Source organism: Myotis daubentonii, chromosome 3 (genome assembly GCF_963259705.1).
Source record: "Myotis daubentonii chromosome 3, mMyoDau2.1, whole genome shotgun sequence".
In the NCBI taxonomy this organism is placed as follows: domain Eukaryota; kingdom Metazoa; phylum Chordata; class Mammalia; order Chiroptera; family Vespertilionidae; genus Myotis; species Myotis daubentonii.
The window spans coordinates 7685478-7703859 of record NC_081842.1 but is presented as its reverse complement, the minus strand read 5'-3'; the positions used below and the strand labels follow the sequence as shown (position 1 = coordinate 7703859).

Below are 18382 nucleotides of genomic sequence, written 5' to 3'. Positions count from 1 at the left end.
GCCCGCGGCGGCCGCCAAGCTGGGCTGGGCCTGGGGAGGCCTTTCCCTCCTGGAGCTGTTCTTCCCTGGGTGGCCGCGTCGGCTGCTTTCTTTTTTTCCGATTTATTTTTATTTATTGGAAAGCAAGCTCTGGGCTTCGGGTTCCTGGGATCCCTGGGCCATAGCGTGGCCTCCAGGCCTCCCTGCGCCTCTCCCCCTCCCCCTCCTGCGTGGAGCCTCTGCCCCCTGGTGATCAGTGCGCCTCCTAGCGACCGGTCTGGTCTGGGGTTTCGTGTTATGGTTGTTGGGCCTTTATTAGATAGGATAACGGACACAACATTGTATTCCTTTCAAATGTGTAACGTAATGAAGTGTCAGATGTGCCTCCTAATAACTCTCAGTTCACAATACAGTGTTGTCAGCCGCAGTCCCCGTGCCCCGCCTCCCCATGACGGGTTTAGTTTATCCCTGGAGTGTGTGCCCTTTAGATAGGGCGATAGGCCATGGGGTGAAGAGCCCTGGGTGGTGTAAGGCCCACCGGGTGGGGGTGGGAGTCAGGGAGAGGGGGTGAAATATTACAAGAATTACAGTCCCGGGAGTGGAGGGGACCTTAACCGAGGGATGGCAGCAATGCTGTGACACCATTGAGGTGTTTTCACTGAATAAATTCCCTTCCAGTTTCTACCCCCTCGCCCTGCACTCCCTCCCCCTCCACCCTTACACCCCAAAACTGGGGAAAAACAGGCCAAATCTGCGGCCGGGGACGGGAGTGGGGCCGGGGGGCAAGTGTGGGGCATGGCGCGGTCCAGGCGCACGCAGGGCCGGGCCTAATGACTTGGGGGGCGGGGGGATGGGGGTCAGGCGTGTCGTGTGGGCCGGGGCCAAAGGAGGGCCAACGAGATGCGCGATTTTTCGGCCTGACAGTAGTAGGCAACCTCACCCGCTCACCACCTTACTGTCCTGGGTGCGTGCACTGCTGCTGAGGGTCGAGATGGAGGGCTATAGTTCAGAAGGTGTCAGCCCGGTCTTCTTGCTCGTGCTTCTGCTTTGGGAACCCGCTGCTCCCCGCTGTGAGTTGGGGAATGGAATCGGGGCGAGGGAACCTGAGGGATGGAATAGCAGGGAGCCCACGGTGGGGGTGGGGAACCTTCCCGCCGGGTGGGGCACAGACCCACCGACCCCCTCGGCTATCATCTCTGCGGGCGCCGTTCAGTCTCGGGGTGTCCGCTTAGCTGGCTGCCTCTTTCCAGGTGAGAGGGACGGAAATGAGCCTGTGACTTGTCACAAATAGTCCTGGGCGAAGGGACCGGGAGGAAGATGGGAGGAGCCGCGACAGCACGCCCCACCCACCCGCTGGCTGCCCTCAGTGCCCCGCCACGCCCCATGGTTCCTCGCCTCCCGCCCTCCAACTTCCCTCAGTGCCATGGTGCCACCGGGGGCCTCCTGGCCAGGGGAGGAGTGAGGGAGAGGTTTCAATACCCAGTTTGGAATGTGCAGGAGGCAGCTAATCAATGATTATCACCATTGATGTTCTTACTTTATTCCCTCTCTGAAATCAATCAAATATATATTTATAAATGCAAAGTTTTTAGAGGAAGACAGGTAGGGCAAGGGAGCTATTGACAGGGGGCATTTGAGATCTTGCTCACATTTCAGAAGGGATAACATCAGGTGGTCCTCAGGGGGTGACAGGTGAGGACTGGCGGTGGGTGGGGCAGGGCACTGCGGCTGAGGAACGGGCTGTGATGACTGGGAAGGGCTGTGACAGTGACACGGAGCGTGTGCTGGGCCATCGCTGGGGTCATTCATCCCCAAGAGGTTTCGATTCCGGAGGGAGGAGCGGGCCTTTCTTAGCCTAAAGGTGAGGCAGCGGCAGGAGTGGGCTGCCTGCTTCCCTGCAAATGTAAACACACAGGGTGTCAGTGAGCAGCCAAGTCAGTGCCCAGCCAGGCCTGGTGTGCTGCAGCCTTGTGGCTGTGCTGTGGCGCTATTGGCCAGAGGCCGAAGCCAAGCCCCCCAAGCACAATAATAGTACAGGAAGCGGGAAGGTGACCCCAAGCCAGTGTTATATCAGAAGGAGGGGTGCGCAGGAAGCAGAGTTGGAAGTGAGGAGGCCTGAAGGTCGCACTCGGAGGAGCTGCGTCTGCCTGGGAGCTCGATGGGGAGCAGCGGTCGGTCGCTTTGGAGTCTGAGGGGCTGCGCTTGCTGCCGGCACCGTCACCGGTGAGTCCCTGGGAGCCCGCGGCGGCCGCCAAGCTGGGCTGGGCCTGGGGAGGCCTTTCCCTCCTGGAGCTGTTTTTCCCAGGGTGGCCGCGTCGGCTGCTTTTTTATATATATATATATATATATATATAATTTTAGTTTTAGAAATATTACAAGAATTACAGCCCCAGGAGTGGAGGGGGCCTTAACCGAGGGATGGCAGCAATGCTGTGACACTATTGAGCTGTTTTCACTGAATAAATTCCCTTCCTGTCTCTACCCCTCACCCTGCACTCGCACCCCCTCCACCCCTCCATCCCAAAACGGGGAAAAACCAGGCCAAATCTGTGGGCTGAGATGGGCAGTGGGGTGGGAGCCAAGGGTGGGGCAAAGTAAAGCGGGTGACGACCACGCCCAGTATTACCTGAAACTACCCGCTGGCTGGACAGATCAGCGGAAGCAGAGGCGGGGCGCAAGGCGGGCTGGGCCAATGGGCCGGGGCGCAAGGCGGGCTGGGCCAATGGGCCGGGGCGCAAGGCGGGCTGGGCCAATGGGCCGGGGCGCAAGGCGGGCTGGGCCAATGGGCCGGGGCGCAAGGCGGGCTGGGCCAATGGGCCGGGGCGCAAGGCGGGCCGGGCAGCCGGGGCGCAAGGCGGGCCGGGCCAATGGGCCAGGGGCGCAAGGCGGGCCGGGCCTATGGGCCGTGGCGCAAGGCGGGCTGGGCCAATGGGCTGGAGCGCAGGGCTGTATAGGGCGGTGCCAGCTGGGATGTCTACCCGCTGACTGTTGCCCCAGCACACTGTAGCAGTGCTGGAACTTCCTTTGTGGATACGCACTTTTTCTGAGGATCGAGATGGAGGGGTCTGGGTCTGAAGGTGTCAGCCCGGTCTTGTTGCTCGTGCTTCTGTTTTGGGAACCCGCCGCTTCACGCTGTGAGTTGGGGAATGAATCGGGAGGAGGAAAGCTGAGGGGCGAAGCCCACGGTGGGGGTGGGGCACAGACCCCTCTGCGATCATCTCTGCGGGCGCCTTTCAGTCCCTGGCGTGTCTGCATACCTGGCTGCCTCTGTCCAGGTGAGAGAGACGGAAATGAGCCTGTGACTTGTCACAAATAGTCCTGGGCGAAGGGACAGAGAGGAAGATGGGAGAGAGGGCGAAGCCCCTCCTCCACCCTGAGCCGCGACAGCCCGCCCCACCCACCCGCCTCACTAAAGGCTTCTGCAAAGTGGAAGCCCGAGACCCTGCCATCTGCACACGATCAGGACAAAGGGCCGCCAAAGGGCCGCCGGGCCAGTCCATCAGGGGGTCGCTTGCTGTCCAGAATGGGGGAGGGGCGCTTAGTTACCTTTCTTCCCGCCCCTGCGTTCCTCCCTCACAGGTGCTCCCTCTCTGGGCTACACATTCACAGTCACTCCTAATGGACAACCGTGGTGTGACATTCAAGGCCAGGTCAATGGGAACACATTTCTTCATTATACCTGTGGTGGCCACAAGGTCACACTCATCAGTGTTCTGGAGATGAATGCCACGCAGGCCTGGAGTGACCAGAGAGACGCTCTGCAGTACGTGGTGGAGGAGCTCAAGAAGACCCTGCTGGACATTAGAGCAGAGATTCCTGCAACCAGCGGTACGTTTACAAAACCAGGGTGGAGGCAGAACAGAGGTGCAGGGTGAGGGATCAGTTGTGTTTATGCAAATGTGGGAAGTGGGTACCACCCAAGAGCCTCGGGAGTCAGTGTAGGACACAGAGGACAGAGCAGGACCAGGGGAGCAGAGGGGAGCAGAGGGCTGGACACCAGTGGGGACAAAGGCTCTCAAGACCAAGGCTGACCTCTTCCCCATGGTGCTGGGGACAGGTCCTCTCTCCCTGCAGGGCAGCATGATGTGTGAGCAGGAATCCAATGGACGCACCGCTGCATCCTGTGAGTTTGGACTGGATGGACAGATATCTCTCCGCTTTGACACAAAGAATGGACACTGGACAGTGCTGCACAGTGAAGGCAGACTGTTAAAGCAAACATTGGCGAGTGACAGAGCTATGACCGATCTCCTTGTTAGGACCTCAGCTGGAGACTGTAGGAAGTGGCTTCAACAAGTTCTGTGTCCCCTGAGCACACAAGGTAACTCTACAGAGGAAATGAAGTTGTAGGTCCCCTGAAATGACATTCACACTGTGTGTGTGTGTGTGTGTGTGTGTGTGTGTGTGTGTGTGTTGTGTGTGGTTGGAGAAAGTGACCCATCCACCACGGTGAGGGATTTCTGGAGAATAAGGGCCATAGGTATGTTCTGCGATCCCTCCTTGGGTTTCTCCCTTCCTCACGTCTCTGCCTGCACATAACCTTGGACCACTCACTCACCGGGGATTTCTTGCTGACTGCAACCCTGCGGGCACTGTTCTGTTTCCAGAACTTCTCCTTGTGCTGTTCCCTCTTCTCAGCATCATGTGTCTTCATCTCTCCTGGTCTACTTCTAGAAATCCCTTAACACCACTTCACATCAGCCCTGCGAGGATTCTCTGCCATTTTCCTCAGGTGTCACCTCCTCCTCTGTCCCAGCAGGAGTGATTGTTGTAACCCTTGCTTCCCCCGTTAGCTGTGTGAGCCCCAAGGGGCCGGGGCCCATCTCCTCTCTTTGCTCCAACCCCAGCCTCTGTCACTGTGGCTGCCACACATGGAGGGTAGAAACTGCACAATAGGATGACCTGGGACAGCAGGGGCTGAGGGACATCTCCATGGAACTGGGTTCTGCACGGTTGTCACTCTCATGTTTCCATTACAGCTGCACCAACCACTGCCATAGCCACAGTCCCGCCCAAGGCCGCAACCAACATGCCCATCCCTTCGGTCCTCCCTGTGATCCTCACCTGTGCAATCGTAGTTGGCATCTTAGGCTGGGCCTTTAAGTAACAGGAACTGAGGGCATAATTACAGGTACCATGACAGGTACTGATCGATGGCACACGCACTTCCTGAGCAGCACTTCAAAACGTATGAAGTAAAAATTGGGTCTAGGAATGGTTTACCTCAAAACAAGGAAAGTTCTATTGGGACAGTATCCAGCTATTACTTGAAAGATGGGGGAAATGGCCCTGACCGGTTTGGCTCAGTAGATAGAGTGTCATCCTGTGGACTCAAGGGTCCCAGGTTTGATTCCGGTCAAGGGCATGTACCTTGGTTGCAGGCACATCCCCAGTAGGGAGTCTGCCGGAGGCAACTGATTGGTGTTTCTGTCTCATGGATTTTCCTAACTCTCTATCCCTCTCCCTTCCTCTTTGTAAAAAATCAATAAAATATATCTTTTAAAAAGATGGGGGAAATGTATAGCTAGCGATGGACAGTACTTTGAATAAAGCACTTTAGATGTTTCTTTTGAAATTATCATGTTTTCTTTGATTACAAAATCCGCCTTCTAAATGGTACACCGGACAAGTGCAGTGGAACATCTGTTGTGTAGAGGTAAAGAGTATTACGGAGTGAAATTGAGAAGCCCTGGTAGGTTGATAGTCATCATTCCCCTTATCTTCTTATCTAATAAAAGAGAAACATGGTAATTGGTGTACGACCGCTACCCTTCCCATTGGCTAATCAGGGCCATCTGCAAATTAACTGCCAACTAAGATGGCTGTTAACCGCTAACAAAGATGGCGGCTAATTTGCATACTGAAGGCAGGGTAGGACAGCGCAAGCCGCCATCCAGGCCCCTGTGTGCCAGGGGGGCTAAGGCAAGGGGTTCTGATCACTACACCGAAGCCCTTCCCCGCCCACCGGAGACACGGGCCCACTCCCGTGTGCGATCTGCAGGCTGGCGGGGGCTCAGGCCAAGGCTAGCGGTGCCGATTGCTTTGCCCGCCTACCAGAAACAGGGGGCCCACTCCTGTGTGTGATCTGGGGGGTGGGCAGGGGCTGGGGCCAAGGCAAGCAGTGCCGATCACTTCGCCAGCCTACCAGAAACAGGGGGCCCACTCCTGTGTGCAACCCGGGGGGGTAGGCGGGGGTTGGGGCCAAGGCAAGCGGTGCCGATCGCTCCCCCCCCCCCTGCCTACCAGAGACGGGGGGCCCACTCCCATGTGCCATCCGGGGGCAGGTGGGGGCTGGAGCCAAGGCAAGCGGTGGCAATCGCTTCGCCCACCTACAAGAGACACTGGGGCCCACTCCGTGTGTGATCCGCTGGCGGGCGGGGGCTGGGGATAAGGCAAGCAGTGCTGATTGCTTCGCCCGCCTACGAGAGACAGGGCCCACTCCTGTGTGCAACCTGGGGGTGGGCGGGGGCGGGGGCTGGGGCCAAGGCAAGCGGTAAAGATCGCTTTGCCCCTCTACCAGAGACACGGGGCCCATTCCTGTGTGCGACTCGGGGGTGGGCGGGGGATCAGCGGCGGCATGGCTTGCCTTAGCATGAGCCTCGCCTGCCCGCGGGAGCCATCCAGCCCAGGGCCAGGAAGGCAGGAGGCGACCCTGGAGCACTGGAGCCACCCGGCTCTCCCAGCTGTCCACGCTTCATGAATCCCAGTTTTCCGCGGAGGCCACGGCTGCAGGACCCAGAGCGAGAGACAGGGGAGTGGGCCAAGCACGGCTCTGGCTCGGGCTTGATGGAGGGCACCAGCGCGCTGAGGAGATCTCGCTGAGGAGATCTCCCCAGGGGGCAGCGACTCCCCCTGCTGCCGGGGAGATCTCCTCTGCCCCGGTGCCCTCTGTCCAGCCCCAGCCGCACTCAGCCTGCTCCCCTGTCTCCTGCTCTGCGTCCTGCAGCCGCTGCCTCTGGGGAAACTTGCGATTCATGAAGCGAGGGCAGTGGGGAGGAGGAGGCACCTAAGAAGTCCTCAGCTGCTGGCGCTGGGAGCTGGGAACTTTGTGCCGGGCGCTCCCGGCTGGGCCATGGCAGAGGGGAGCTGGGACTCTGGCCACCACCGCCGCCGCCCCCCAGCTGGCTACTGCTGCTGCTTTGGCTGCTGGAACCTCTGCTGCTGCTTGGGGTCCAGGCGCAGGAGGCTGGCCAGGGGCCTGGGCCAGGTCAGCAGCCCCCGCCGCAGCCTCAGCAGCAACAGAGCGGGCAGCAATACAATGGTGAGTGGGGCCTGAGCCCCGCCCGCCCACCCTGGACACTGGGCCCTCTGAGAGAGAGGGAGAGAGAGAGAGAGAGACAGAGAGAGAGAGAGAGAGAGAGAGAGAAAGGCAGAATTTGGCACCCCGCATCCCTCCCTGATCAACCACTGTGATTCAGGCCAGCGAGGGCTGCCTTCAGGCCGCAGCTCCAGGTCCCTCATCCCCACCCCAGGCCCGAGAGCACAGTGCTGGGCAGAGGCACCCAGTGGTTCGGGAATGGAGCGCAGTGAGGGGCCAGCACAAGGTGGGGGGGGGGGTTGTGTTTACACCACCAGGTTCCCCACTTCTGCCCTGTCCGGGCATGCCTCCTCCATCCCCTCAGAGGCCCAGCTCCTGCCTACATGCTTGCTGGGCAGGCCCAACTGCAACGGAGAGTGAGCTATGGCAATCAGGATGGCCACTTCCTGGGATGGGATGGCCAGACGATGGGGATTCATGAGGGCGATGAGGCCCATGGGGCATGCACAGCCCTCTGGCAGTGGGGGTGGCCGGCCAAGCTGAGTCTGGCTACAGTGGGGCCAGTGGGAGCCCGAGGCTACCCCAACCCCCACAGGTCCTGGGCAGACGGTGGCTCAGTGGAGAGTGGTATCTCCATGCATAGTGCCCAGGGGCGGCTGTCAGCTGCTGCAACCCCGCCCCACGCTTCAGGGAGCGGGAGAAGGCTCACAGCCACCAGCACCCTAGGCTGCACTGCGTGGCCTGTGCCTCAGCCTGCCAGGTTGGCAGGGTCCAGAGAAGGTGAGCTGTTCCCTTCCCCCAGTGGTAGAACAGGGAGGAGAGCGCTGGGTTCAGGGAGGGGACCTCAGCTGGTATCCTCCTGGTGTGGGCCCTGGCAGGGGCCGGTGCAGAAGTACCAGGGCACAGTTGCTTCACTGTCTCGGTGAAGTTTGCAACTGACCCAAGGAGGAAACCCGAGAGGGGAAAGGCCGGGAGGCATGAATTGCCAGCACTGTAGCCACTTGAAAACAGCTCCACTTGGAATGTGAGGCGGTTGTATGTTCAGCTGAGAAGTGAGGGGGCTGAACTCCACCATCGCTGGGCTCCTGTCAGTCCAAGGCCCAAGCGTCCACCACGACAAGGGGAGAACAGAGCGAGGGGCCCGGAGGAAGGGAGGACAATTGAAGAAAACCATGTCTAGACTTTCCCCAGCCCTCTCCTTCTTTCTGCTGCCTACAAGAGCCCCAGGCCCGGCCACAGTTCTGTGTCCACCTTTTAGTCCCCTATTCTCCAACCGCAGAGGAAAGAAATAAGGAAGGAGTCTGTGCTACCTTCAGAAAGTATCTATATACCTGATTGGCCAGTTGCCTTCCACAGAGAGAGGCCAGACTTCGGCTTAGGCCTGCTCCTCACAGGGACATCAGTAGGACATCCTGTGAGGGCTCCCAGACTGTTAGAGGGGGCAGGCTGGGCTGAGGGATGCCCCCCGAGTGCACAGATTTTTGTGCACCGGGCCACTAGTCCTATCTAATAAAAGAGAAACATGGTAATTGGCGTACAACCGCTACCCTTCCCATTGGCTAATCAGGGCGATATGCAAATTAACTGCCAGCCAAGATGGCGGCCGGCAGCCAGGCAGCTTAAACTGAACATGAGCCTTGCTTGCTTCAGTGATGGAGGACTCCAACATTCCCCGCCTGCCTTGCCAGCCTCTGAGCCTGCAGTTTGAACATTGTAACAAATATAGAAGCTGAACAAAACCCCAGAAACCTGCTTTCAACTAGCCAGGAAATCAGAGCTGGAGTTGATACAGAGTTTCGATTATAGAACCTCAACAAACCAGATACCTACTTTCAGTAGCTGAGGCCTCAGAGCTGGAGCCAAGCCTCAGAGCTAAAGCTGGCCCAGAATTTAAAAAAAAAAAAAAAAAAGGAGCGGTTGGGAGCTTCAGTCTCAGCCTGAAAACAGCCCTCAGCCCCTCACCCAGACTGGCCAGGCACCCAAGTGGGGACCCCCCACCCTGATCCAGGACACCTTTCAGGGCAAACCAGCCAGCCCCCACCCATGCACCAGGCCTCTATTCTATATAGTAAAAGGGTAATATGCCTCCCAGCACCGGGATCAGCGGAGCAGAGAGGCCTCCTGGCACCAGGATCAGCGTGACAGGGGGCAGCGCCCAAACCCCCTGATCGCCCTGCAGCTCTGTGTGTGACAGGGGGCATGGCTACAACCTCCCTATCTGCCCTGCTCTGTTCCTGACAGGGGAAAGCACCTCAACCCCCTGATCAGCCCTGCTCTGTGCCTCATAGGGGGAGCTCCCCAACCCCCTGATCACCCTGCAGCTCTGTGTGTGACAGGGTGTGGCGCCCCCACCCCCCAACCCCACGGGCCCTGCTCTGTGTGTGATGGGGTAGAGCCATAACCTCCCCATTGGTCCTGCCCTGAGTGTGACAGTGGCAGCACCCCAACCCCCTGATCGGCACTGCTCTGTGGGTGAGAGAAGACGGCGCCCCAACCCCCTGATCCGCCCTGCTCTGTGCATGACGAGGGGAGCTCCCCAAACCCCTGATTGGCCCTGCTCTGTGCGTGACCGGGGGTGGCGCCGCAACCTCCCCATTGACCCTGCCTTGAGTGTGACAGGGGGTGGTGCCCCAACCCCCCAATCGGCCCTACCCTGAGCGTGACTGAGGGTGGCATCGCAACCTCCCAACCCGCCCTGCTCTGTGCATGACAGGGGGCAGCGCCCCAACTCCCCAATCAGCCTTGCTCTGAGCCCGACCAGGGGCTGCACCTAGGGATTGAGCCTGCCCTCTGTCACCCGGGAGCGGGCCTAAGCCAGCAGGTCATTATCTCCTGAGGGGTCCCAGACTGCTAGAGGGCACAGGCCGGGCTGAGGAACCCCCCGCCCAAGTGCACAAATTTTTATGCACCGGGCTTCTAGTTAATTTATAAAGACTGAAATATAGAAATATAACAGAATAAACTGAATTTTTTTAAAAAAAGAAAGTTTGGCTTTGATATAAGCCCTACACTGACTCAGCGTGCCTGGCCAAGAGCCAGTGTTTAGAACAGGAGCAGAGTGGGCTTTGGGGCACTTCTGACCGTCTCATGTGGAGTCACTGTTCGCCAGGGCAGGCATGTCAGGTACTGTGTCAAGACCGAGGGAATGGCGTGTAACGCACACAGAACCACAAGCCTGGACACCTGCATAAGGACTCCATCTGGACACCGATATGAATGGGGCCTCCACTCCCGGTGGGCAATAAGGACTCGGGGTCCGACCTCCCCATGCTGGAGCCTGGCTGCAGCACAGGCAATGCTCAGAGCCCTGCGGGACTTCTCCCCATATGGGTGCGGCTGCCTGCAGTGCGACCCCCGCCAGCTTCTCTCTCCACCCATGGACCCTCCAGTGGCTGGGAGTCTGCACCTGATGATCGCTTCTAAGGAAGGCTCGCCCGCTGGGTGTGTGAGCTGCGTGTGATTCTATTGGCTCACCCGGGAGGTCTCCCCTAATAAACCTGGCATCTGGGACTCAGAGGCACCATCAAGAGCCGTCCAGTGTGTGCTCATGTGCTCCAGCCACCCCAGGCACCAGTGCAGCCTGCGGGGCGAGGGCTGCCCATCCCAGGAAACAGGAGGCCCTGCAGCCTCGGGCAGTGGCAGTCAGAGAGTGAGGCGGACTCAGGAGGGGACAGCTGGCCATCACAGGCAGGCCGCCCCTCGGAGGCCAGGTGTCCTCAGACTCCGCATTGAACTTGGATTTTCACAGGAAACAGCCAAGGAGCAGCAGCCCCTGCAGGTCCCTGGGAGCGAGCCCGGGCGTGGGCCCTCCACACAGACCTACACGGTGACCCCAACATCGGTCGTGATCAGCGTCAGAAGAAATCGGCCTCCAGCCCCTCCAAGAACTGCCCTCCCTTCCAGCGCCATCTGCAAGCCATAGCCAGGCCATCACAGAGCCTCAGCGTTCCTGCACACATGCCCCGGGTGGAACTGGGTTCCTCCCCCACCTGGTCCTCCAGGTCGGATTGGTCTCCCAGCCCAACAGAGCCTGCAAGTCCAGCCTCAATGCCAGCAGGGCTCTGTCTGAAGGGGCACTGGCGTTGAAAACCTGTGCTTTTGAGACACTTTTTTATTTAATCGATTTCTGGCTCCTGGTGGGTAAAGGCAAAGGTGCTCACTGGCTCCTGACAGCTATTCACAATGCCCAGCGCCCCTGCTTCTCACTGCCCCTCCTTCCTGGTGACCTTGGGATGCCCTTGAGCATGCAGCCCCACCCGCTCTCTTGCCAGCACCAGCATCAGGAGGTAACCAGGGCTCTGAGCAACACAAAGAATGTCAGGTCCCTGGAAGCACCTGACATGAACGCTCTGCAGAGAACAGGTAGGAGACCTCTGTGTGTGACTGTCCTTTCAGTTCAAGTACAAAGCACACACGTAAGGAAGCCAGTGCAATGAGGCAGGAAATAGAGCCTAGAGCTGGCCTTGGCTGATGAAGGCATGTGTATGCGTGCAAACACGTATATGTGTGCATATGTGTTGGTGTGGGTAGAGTTTGCGCTGATATGTCTGTGTGTGGTTGTGTGCGCATTGTGTGTATATGTTGCTGTGTGTGTGCACGTGTGCATGTATGTTGTGCTTTGCATGTCTGCGTGTTTGAGTGTGCATGTGAGCTGCATGTGTTAGGGCGTGTGTGCATATGTGCAGATCTTCCGTTCTGCTGTTTCTGTGACAGCAGCCTGCTGGCTCCGCTGCCCCTAGAACTCCATCCCCGATCCTGGGGGAAATCCCACAACAGCAGAGCCTCCGTCCTGACACCACAGGCTAGGGAGCCTTGACGAGGGTCACGTGGGGTCTGCAGCCTTTGGCCAGGCCACCCCCTGCACAGCCCCAGCCTGAGTGGGACTCCCCTTTTCATGCTCCCCTATCAGGAAGGCAGAGGTGGGTGCTGCATGGCAGGCCTGCCCTGCGGAGGAGGCTGCCCTGCCCTGAGGATGTCTGTCCTGCCCCTCAGGCCCGGGCTCCTTTCCCTTTCTAACTGCATCTAACACCTGTGCACACCCTCTGGGTCTCAGCCCGCTCCCAGGGCTCTGGGGCTGCTGCCAAGGCTGTTTCCTGCCCTGCCCTACCCTGCCCTGCCCCACACAGGCCTCTGGACAGGACAGACCGGAAGCTGCTCTGAGCCTTCCTGGGAGAGAGAGCCCAGGGGAGCCCGGAGGCCGGTGGCAGGGAGGGCTGTTGTACTCCGTCCTCCGGCACAGGGACCCTGGGGGGCCCTAGCACAGTGCTGATCTGCCAGAAGGGACTTCTCCTTTTTCTTTCTTTTTTTTTTTCTTTTTCTTTTTTTTTTTTTTAAATTCCAGTCCTTTGTTCATCCAACAGTCAGTTATTTTTTTAATATATTTTATTGATTTTTTACAGAGAGGAAGGGAGAGAGATAGAGAGAGTTAGAAACATCGATGAGAGAGAAACATCAATCAGCTGCCTCCTGCACATCTCCTATTGGGGATGTGCCCGCAACCCAGGTACATGCCCTTGACCAGAATCGAACCCAGGACCTTTCAGTCCACAGGCCGACGCTCTATCCACTGAGCCAAACCGGTTTCGGCTCCTTTTTCAAATGATTTTACAAACAAGTAAATGGGACAAAAACTGCTTATTGTAAAGAAATACCACTGGCTCCCTGTGTGGGTCTTTGTGTCTCCCTGTTCCCGTCTCCCAGGGCTGGGCCCCACTCCCTGGGGTCAGGGTGCGTCTCCCAGACTCTGCATCTCCAGCTAAGCCGCAGCAAGCAGGCTTCTGCAGATGTGTGTTGCACTGCTGCCCACGTGAAGGTGACCTTAGTGACAAGCTCAATGTCTGCTGCCTTCCTGGAATCATTGGCCAAAGAAATTGCCGGGAGCCGGCCCATCCTTGCTGTTTCAAGGGACCTGGCATATATGGCATACTGTTCTTAATATGTTTGCTCACCTTCTTGGCACTATGTGTTTTAACCAAGGTCACCTCTCTGAGAAAGGTTGTTTCCCCGGGTAGGGATTTTCCCCTGAAGTTAGGGAGGGAATAAAACCCCTTAACTAAGTGCCAGGCGGGTAGTTAATCACTTTAACTACGAACAATCACGCTTAAACTACATAATCTTAACTCCCTGGAATGGAGATAAGAAATGCCCTAACCTTTGGAATAGAGATTGATAGGATTGGAATCAACTGGTATAAATACAGATGTAACAAGACAACAGGAGACAGAACTTAGAAGACAGAGCCTTGACAGAGAACCTAGACACAGAACCTACACGGAACCTAGAGACAGAAGAACTTCGCTGGAGAGAACATGGCAAAAGATCCTGGACAGAAACTGGCCACAGAACCTAGAGACAGAACCTAGCGAGAGAACCTGGCTGAAGAACCTGGCGACCGAATCTGGCTGGAGAACCTAGTGAGAGAATCGAACAAGAACTTGGCTGGAGATCCTGGCTAGGCTGCTGATCAACTGAACGCTGTCTCCGCGTCATTCCTTCTTCGCCGACTCCGTCCACACCTTTGGGGACCCCTGGACCTGCTAGGGTTGGACCCCAGCAAGAAATGACTCTCTGCCACCTGGTGGTGGGAGTAAGAATCGCATGCGATCATCTGTGGGTTGGTCACCCACTAGAGAGGGTCCAGTCCACCACCCTCGTGAACTGGACAGGATGGCAATCTGATCCTCAGAAGGGTTGATAAACCTGACCGAGATCACACACAGACCAGGACTACCCTGGCTTCCTCAGTGCCTCCCGACTGACAGGTTAAGGGTGACACCTAACACTCACCAGGGGGGCGGTTGAGTCCTGCCTTGGGGTCAGGTAGATGGGGTGGGTCCTGGCCAGGCCGTCACCAGAGGGTAACACTAGACAACTGACTCAGCTCTGAAACCTGGATCTCCCCGCTAACAGTGGAGCCCTTTACCAGCTTCTGGGTGGGCTGGATGGCGGGCAACAGGCTCCAATGTGGTTGGCACAGCACCTGGCACACAGTAGGTGCTCAGTGAATGCTTTTCCTGCTACTGCTGCTTAAGGTGGAAACCAGGGCCCACGAGGGGGTGTGGTTCATTCTTGCTCCAAAACCACGTGACTACATTCAAGTCTCATCTTGGGTGGGAGGAGAGGGTGACCCTGGGATCAGACAGGCAGCTTCAGAGAGACCTCTCCCTGGTCATTCCTGTGCCCAGGGAGGCGGCCACTACTGTCCCAGAACCTCCCAAGGTTGCCTGGCCACAGGCATCACCTGGGGAATTATTAAGAGCACAGACTCCTGGCCTCCAGGCCTGCACACTTCCATCCGGTGGGTCTGGGTGGGTCTGGGTTGGGCCTGGGAATCTATGTTTATAAAGCACTCTGGGAGGGAGCATGGGCCAGCAGTTTTGGGGGACACTGGCCTCCCTCATCTTTATGGCTTTTGTAGTGGGAACAGCCAGGGACCCAAGAGGGTGTGGGGCCTGGCTCTGGCGGCCCAGGACTGTCTGGGGTGCCCAGAGGGGAGAGTGACTAGAGCTGGATGAGGTGAGGGTGAGGGAGGGCGGCCAGCGGAGACCCAGCAGCAGCAGGTGTGCAGGTTCTGAACCTGCCCAGATGATGGGCTCCAGGTCTCACCAGGGAGACTAGGTGACCTGGAAGGAGGAGGGGGAGGGAGCAGAGTGTCCTCTGGGTTCTTCCTTCAACAGCCCCAAGGACTGATGTTGGGCAGGAACCTCTGATGGTGTCAGACTCCCCCTGGAGCTGGAAGAGCCAATGTGTGGGTCCGAGGAAGTTGGGGAGCATTCCAGGATATGGGGCTCTCTCGGCTCCCCTGAGTGGGCTGGGCCCCGGCAGTCCCTGCAGATCCCCAAGGAGCATGATCCAGGATTCTGAGAGCCTAGCGCCACTGTCACCAGCTGGCCCGCCCAGCGAAAGCAGTGTCTCCAGGCCGCAGTAGTCAGCTCAGCCCCCGGAGCAAATATACAGGCGGGGCCTCCAACAGCAGACGTGTATGGCCTCACAGTCTGGAAGCTAGAAGTCTGAGATGAAGGTGTCTGCAGGGCTGGTTTCCCTGAGGCCTCTCGCCTGCACTTGCAGTTGGCTGTTGCCGCCCTGTGTCCTCAACTGGTCGTACCTCTGTGTGTGTGTGTGTGTCCTAATCTCTTCTTATAGGGACACCCATCCTGTTGGAATAGGGTCCACCTAGTGACCTTCATTGACCCTGAACCATCTCCAAATACAGCCACACCCTGAGGTGCTTAGGGCTTCAACTGGGGGGACACAGCTCAGCCCATGACAAGGCCTAAGCAAGAACTGCAGCCCTAACCAGTTTTGCTCAGTGGATAGAGTGTCAGCCTGAGGACTCAAGGGTCCCAGGTTCGATTCCGGTCAAGGGCATGTACCTTGGTTGTGGGCACATCCCCCAGTAGGGGGTGTGCAGAAGGCAGCTGATCGATGTTTCTCTCTCATCGATGTTTCTATTGATCTCCCTCTCTAAAAATTAAAAAAAAAATAAAAGGAAATGAGACCACAAGTAGTATGTGAGGAGACTGGGGTGGAGGGAAAGGTCAAGGGGTCCCCGCCCTCCCTGGGAAGAGGGCCCCAGCCCAGGGTCGTCCTGTGGACTGGGGATGTTCACAGAGGATCGGTTACTGGATACCCCAGCTCCTCTAACACCCCCACTGCTCTCCCTTCCCATCAGCTTTGCCAGAAGGTCACACCCAGCAATCCAGGCAACTTCCCCAGACTCACCGAAGCCACTGCCCTCCAGAGTCACTGCTCCTCCCCCAGCCAAGCCCCGCCCAGCCCAGCCAAGCCGCTGAATCACTGTCCATTTCACAAGCCCTTCCAGGTATAAGTGGTTCTATTTGGCCTGTGGGTTCAGGCTGGAGTGAATGTGAGAGGATGTGGGACCCACAGGGAGGCCTCCATTCTGTAGACTGGATTCTTTGCCCCAAGAGGCCCACCAGGGACACCCCGTGAAGCCATGGGTGTGAGCTGCATCCTGCTGGTGCAACGTTTCTGGTGTCAGGATCAATCCCCCTGCATTTGTTTTCTTTCTTTTTCTATTTTTATTGAGACACTAGAGGCCTGGTGCACAAAATTCATGCACGATGGGATCCCTAGGCCTGGTGGGCGATCAGGGGCCGATCTGGGCCCTGAGGCCCCTGCGGGGTCAGGAGAGGAGGTGAAGGTCGCCAGGCGGGTGCAGAAGGAACAAATGCCAAACGCCAGACCCAATGTTGCCCTCTGCACCCCACCATCCCATGGTACCCCACCTCCCGCTCCTCCTCCTTCCCTCTGAGCGGTGCTGCCACAGGTGAGGGGAAGGGAGAGGTTTCCATACCCAGTTTGGAATGTGCAGGAGACAGCCAATCAATGATTCTTCATCATCATTGATGTTTCTATCTCTATTCCCTCTCTGAAGTCAATCAAATATATACTTTTTAAATGCAAAGTTTTTAGAGGAAGACAGGTAGGGCAAGGGAGCTATTGACAGGGGGCAACTGAGATCTTGCCCCCATTTCAGATAGGATAACATCAGGTGGTCCTCAGGGGGTGACAGGTGAGGAGTGGCGGTGGGTGGGGCCGGGCACTGCAGCTGAGGAACGGGCTGTGATGACTGGGAAGGGCTGTGACAGTGACACGGAGTGGGTGCTGGGCCATCGCTGGGGTCATTCATCCCCCAGAGGTTTCGATTCCGGAGGGAGGAGCGGGCCTTTCTTAGCCTAAAGGTGAGGCAGCGGCAGGAGTGGGCTGCCTGCTTCCCTGCAAATGTAAACACACAGGGTGTCAGTGAGCAGCCAAGTCAGTGTCCAGCCAGGCCGGTAGCTGGGTGCTGCCGCCCTGTGGCTGTGCTGCGGCGCTATTGGTCCCAGCAGGAGTGATTATTGTAACCCTTGCTTCCCCCATTAGCTGTGTGAGCCCCAAGGGGCCAGGGCCCATCTCCTCTCTTTGCTCCAACCCCAGGCTCTGTCACTGTGGCTCCCACACGTGGAGGGTAGAAACTGCACAATAGGATGACCTGGGACAGCAGGGGCTGAGGGGCATCTCCATGGAACTGGGTTCTGCACGGTTGTCACTCTCATGTTTCCATTACAGCTGCACCAACCACTGCCACAGCCACAGTCCCGCCCAAGGCCGCAACCAACATGCCCATCACTTCGGTCCTCCCTGTGATCCTCACCTGTGCAATCGTAGTTGGCATCTTAGGCTGGGCCTTTAAGTAACAGGAACTGAGGGCATAATTACAGGTACCATGACAGGTACTGATCGATGGCACACGCACTTCCTGAGCAGCACTTCAAAACGTATGAAGAGTGGAAAATTGGGTCTCTGAATGGTTTGCCTCAAAACAAGAAAAGTTCTATTGGGACGGTATCCACAAATTACCTGAAAGATGGGGGAAATGTGTAGCTAGCGGTGGACAGTACTTTGAATAAAGCACTTTTGATGTTTCTTCTGAAATTATCATGTTTCCTTTGATTACAAAATCCGCGTTATTAAATGGTACACCCAATGAGAGAAATGGACCATTGTTGTGTTGAGGTAAAGAGTATTAGGGAGTGAAATTGAGAAGCCCTGATAGGTTGATAGTCGTCATTCCCCTTATTAATTATAAAGACTGAAATGTAGAAATACAACAGAATAAGTTGTATTTTTTTTTTTAAAGTTCGGCTGTGATATAAGCCCTGCCCTGACTCAGCGTGGCGGGCCAAGAGCCAGTGTTTAGAACAGGAGCAGAGTGGGCTTTGGGGCACTTCTGACCATCTCGTGTGGAGTCACTGTTCGCCAGGGCAGGCATGGCAAGTACTGTGTCAAGGCTGAGGGAATGGCGTGTAAGGCACCACACAAACCACAGCCTGGACACCTGCATAAGGACTCCATCTGGACACCGATATGAGTGGGGCCTCCGCTCCCGGTGGGCAATAAGGACTCGGGGTCCGACCTCCCCATGCTGGAGCCTGGCTGCCGAGGGGGCAATGCTCCGAGCCCTGCGGGACTTCCCCCCAGACGGGTGCAGCCGCCTGCAGTGCGATCCCCGCCTGCTTCTCTCTCCACCCACAGACCCTCCAGTGGCTGGGAGTCTGCGCCTGATGATCGCTTCTAAGGAAGGTTCCCCTCTCGGTGTGTGAGCTGCGTGTGATTCTATTGGCTCCCCAGGGAGGTCTCCCC

The 18382-nt window shown here is 57.4% G+C and overlaps 1 protein-coding gene across 3 annotated transcripts; it reads left to right on the top strand.

Moving 5' to 3' along the window:
• The first annotated feature begins 941 nt into the window (after positions 1 to 941).
• LOC132229924 (UL-16 binding protein 5-like) lies at positions 942 to 17674 on the top strand. Of its 3 annotated transcripts, none has more exons than XM_059686573.1 (4): positions 942 to 1049; positions 3559 to 3807; positions 4037 to 4300; positions 4959 to 5465. In XM_059686573.1, the coding sequence occupies exons 1-4, from the start codon at positions 971 to 973 to the stop codon at positions 5084 to 5086; spliced, it is 720 nt and encodes a 239-aa protein (XP_059542556.1). In that variant the 5' UTR covers positions 942 to 970; the 3' UTR covers positions 5087 to 5465. The 3 variants fall into 3 exon arrangements, with proteins under 3 accessions (XP_059542556.1, XP_059542557.1, XP_059542555.1); XM_059686574.1 differs by lacking the exons at positions 942 to 1049; positions 4959 to 5465 and adding exons at positions 2990 to 3113; positions 17330 to 17674; XM_059686572.1 differs by lacking the exons at positions 942 to 1049; positions 4959 to 5465 and adding exons at positions 2994 to 3113; positions 17309 to 17674.
• Positions 17675 to 18382: the final 708 nt, after the last annotated feature.

Coding starts and splice junctions, on each gene's coding strand:
- LOC132229924 (XM_059686572.1), top strand. CDS start 3,035: ATGGAGGGGTCTGGGTCTGAAGGTGTCAGCCCGGTCTTGTTGCTCGTG. Junction 3,114..3,558: donor GGAACCCGCCGCTTCACGCT/GTGAGTTGGGGA, acceptor CCTCCCTCACAG/GTGCTCCCTCTCTGGGCTAC. Junction 4,301..17,308: donor GTGTCCCCTGAGCACACAAG/GTAACTCTACAG, acceptor TTTCCATTACAG/CTGCACCAACCACTGCCACA.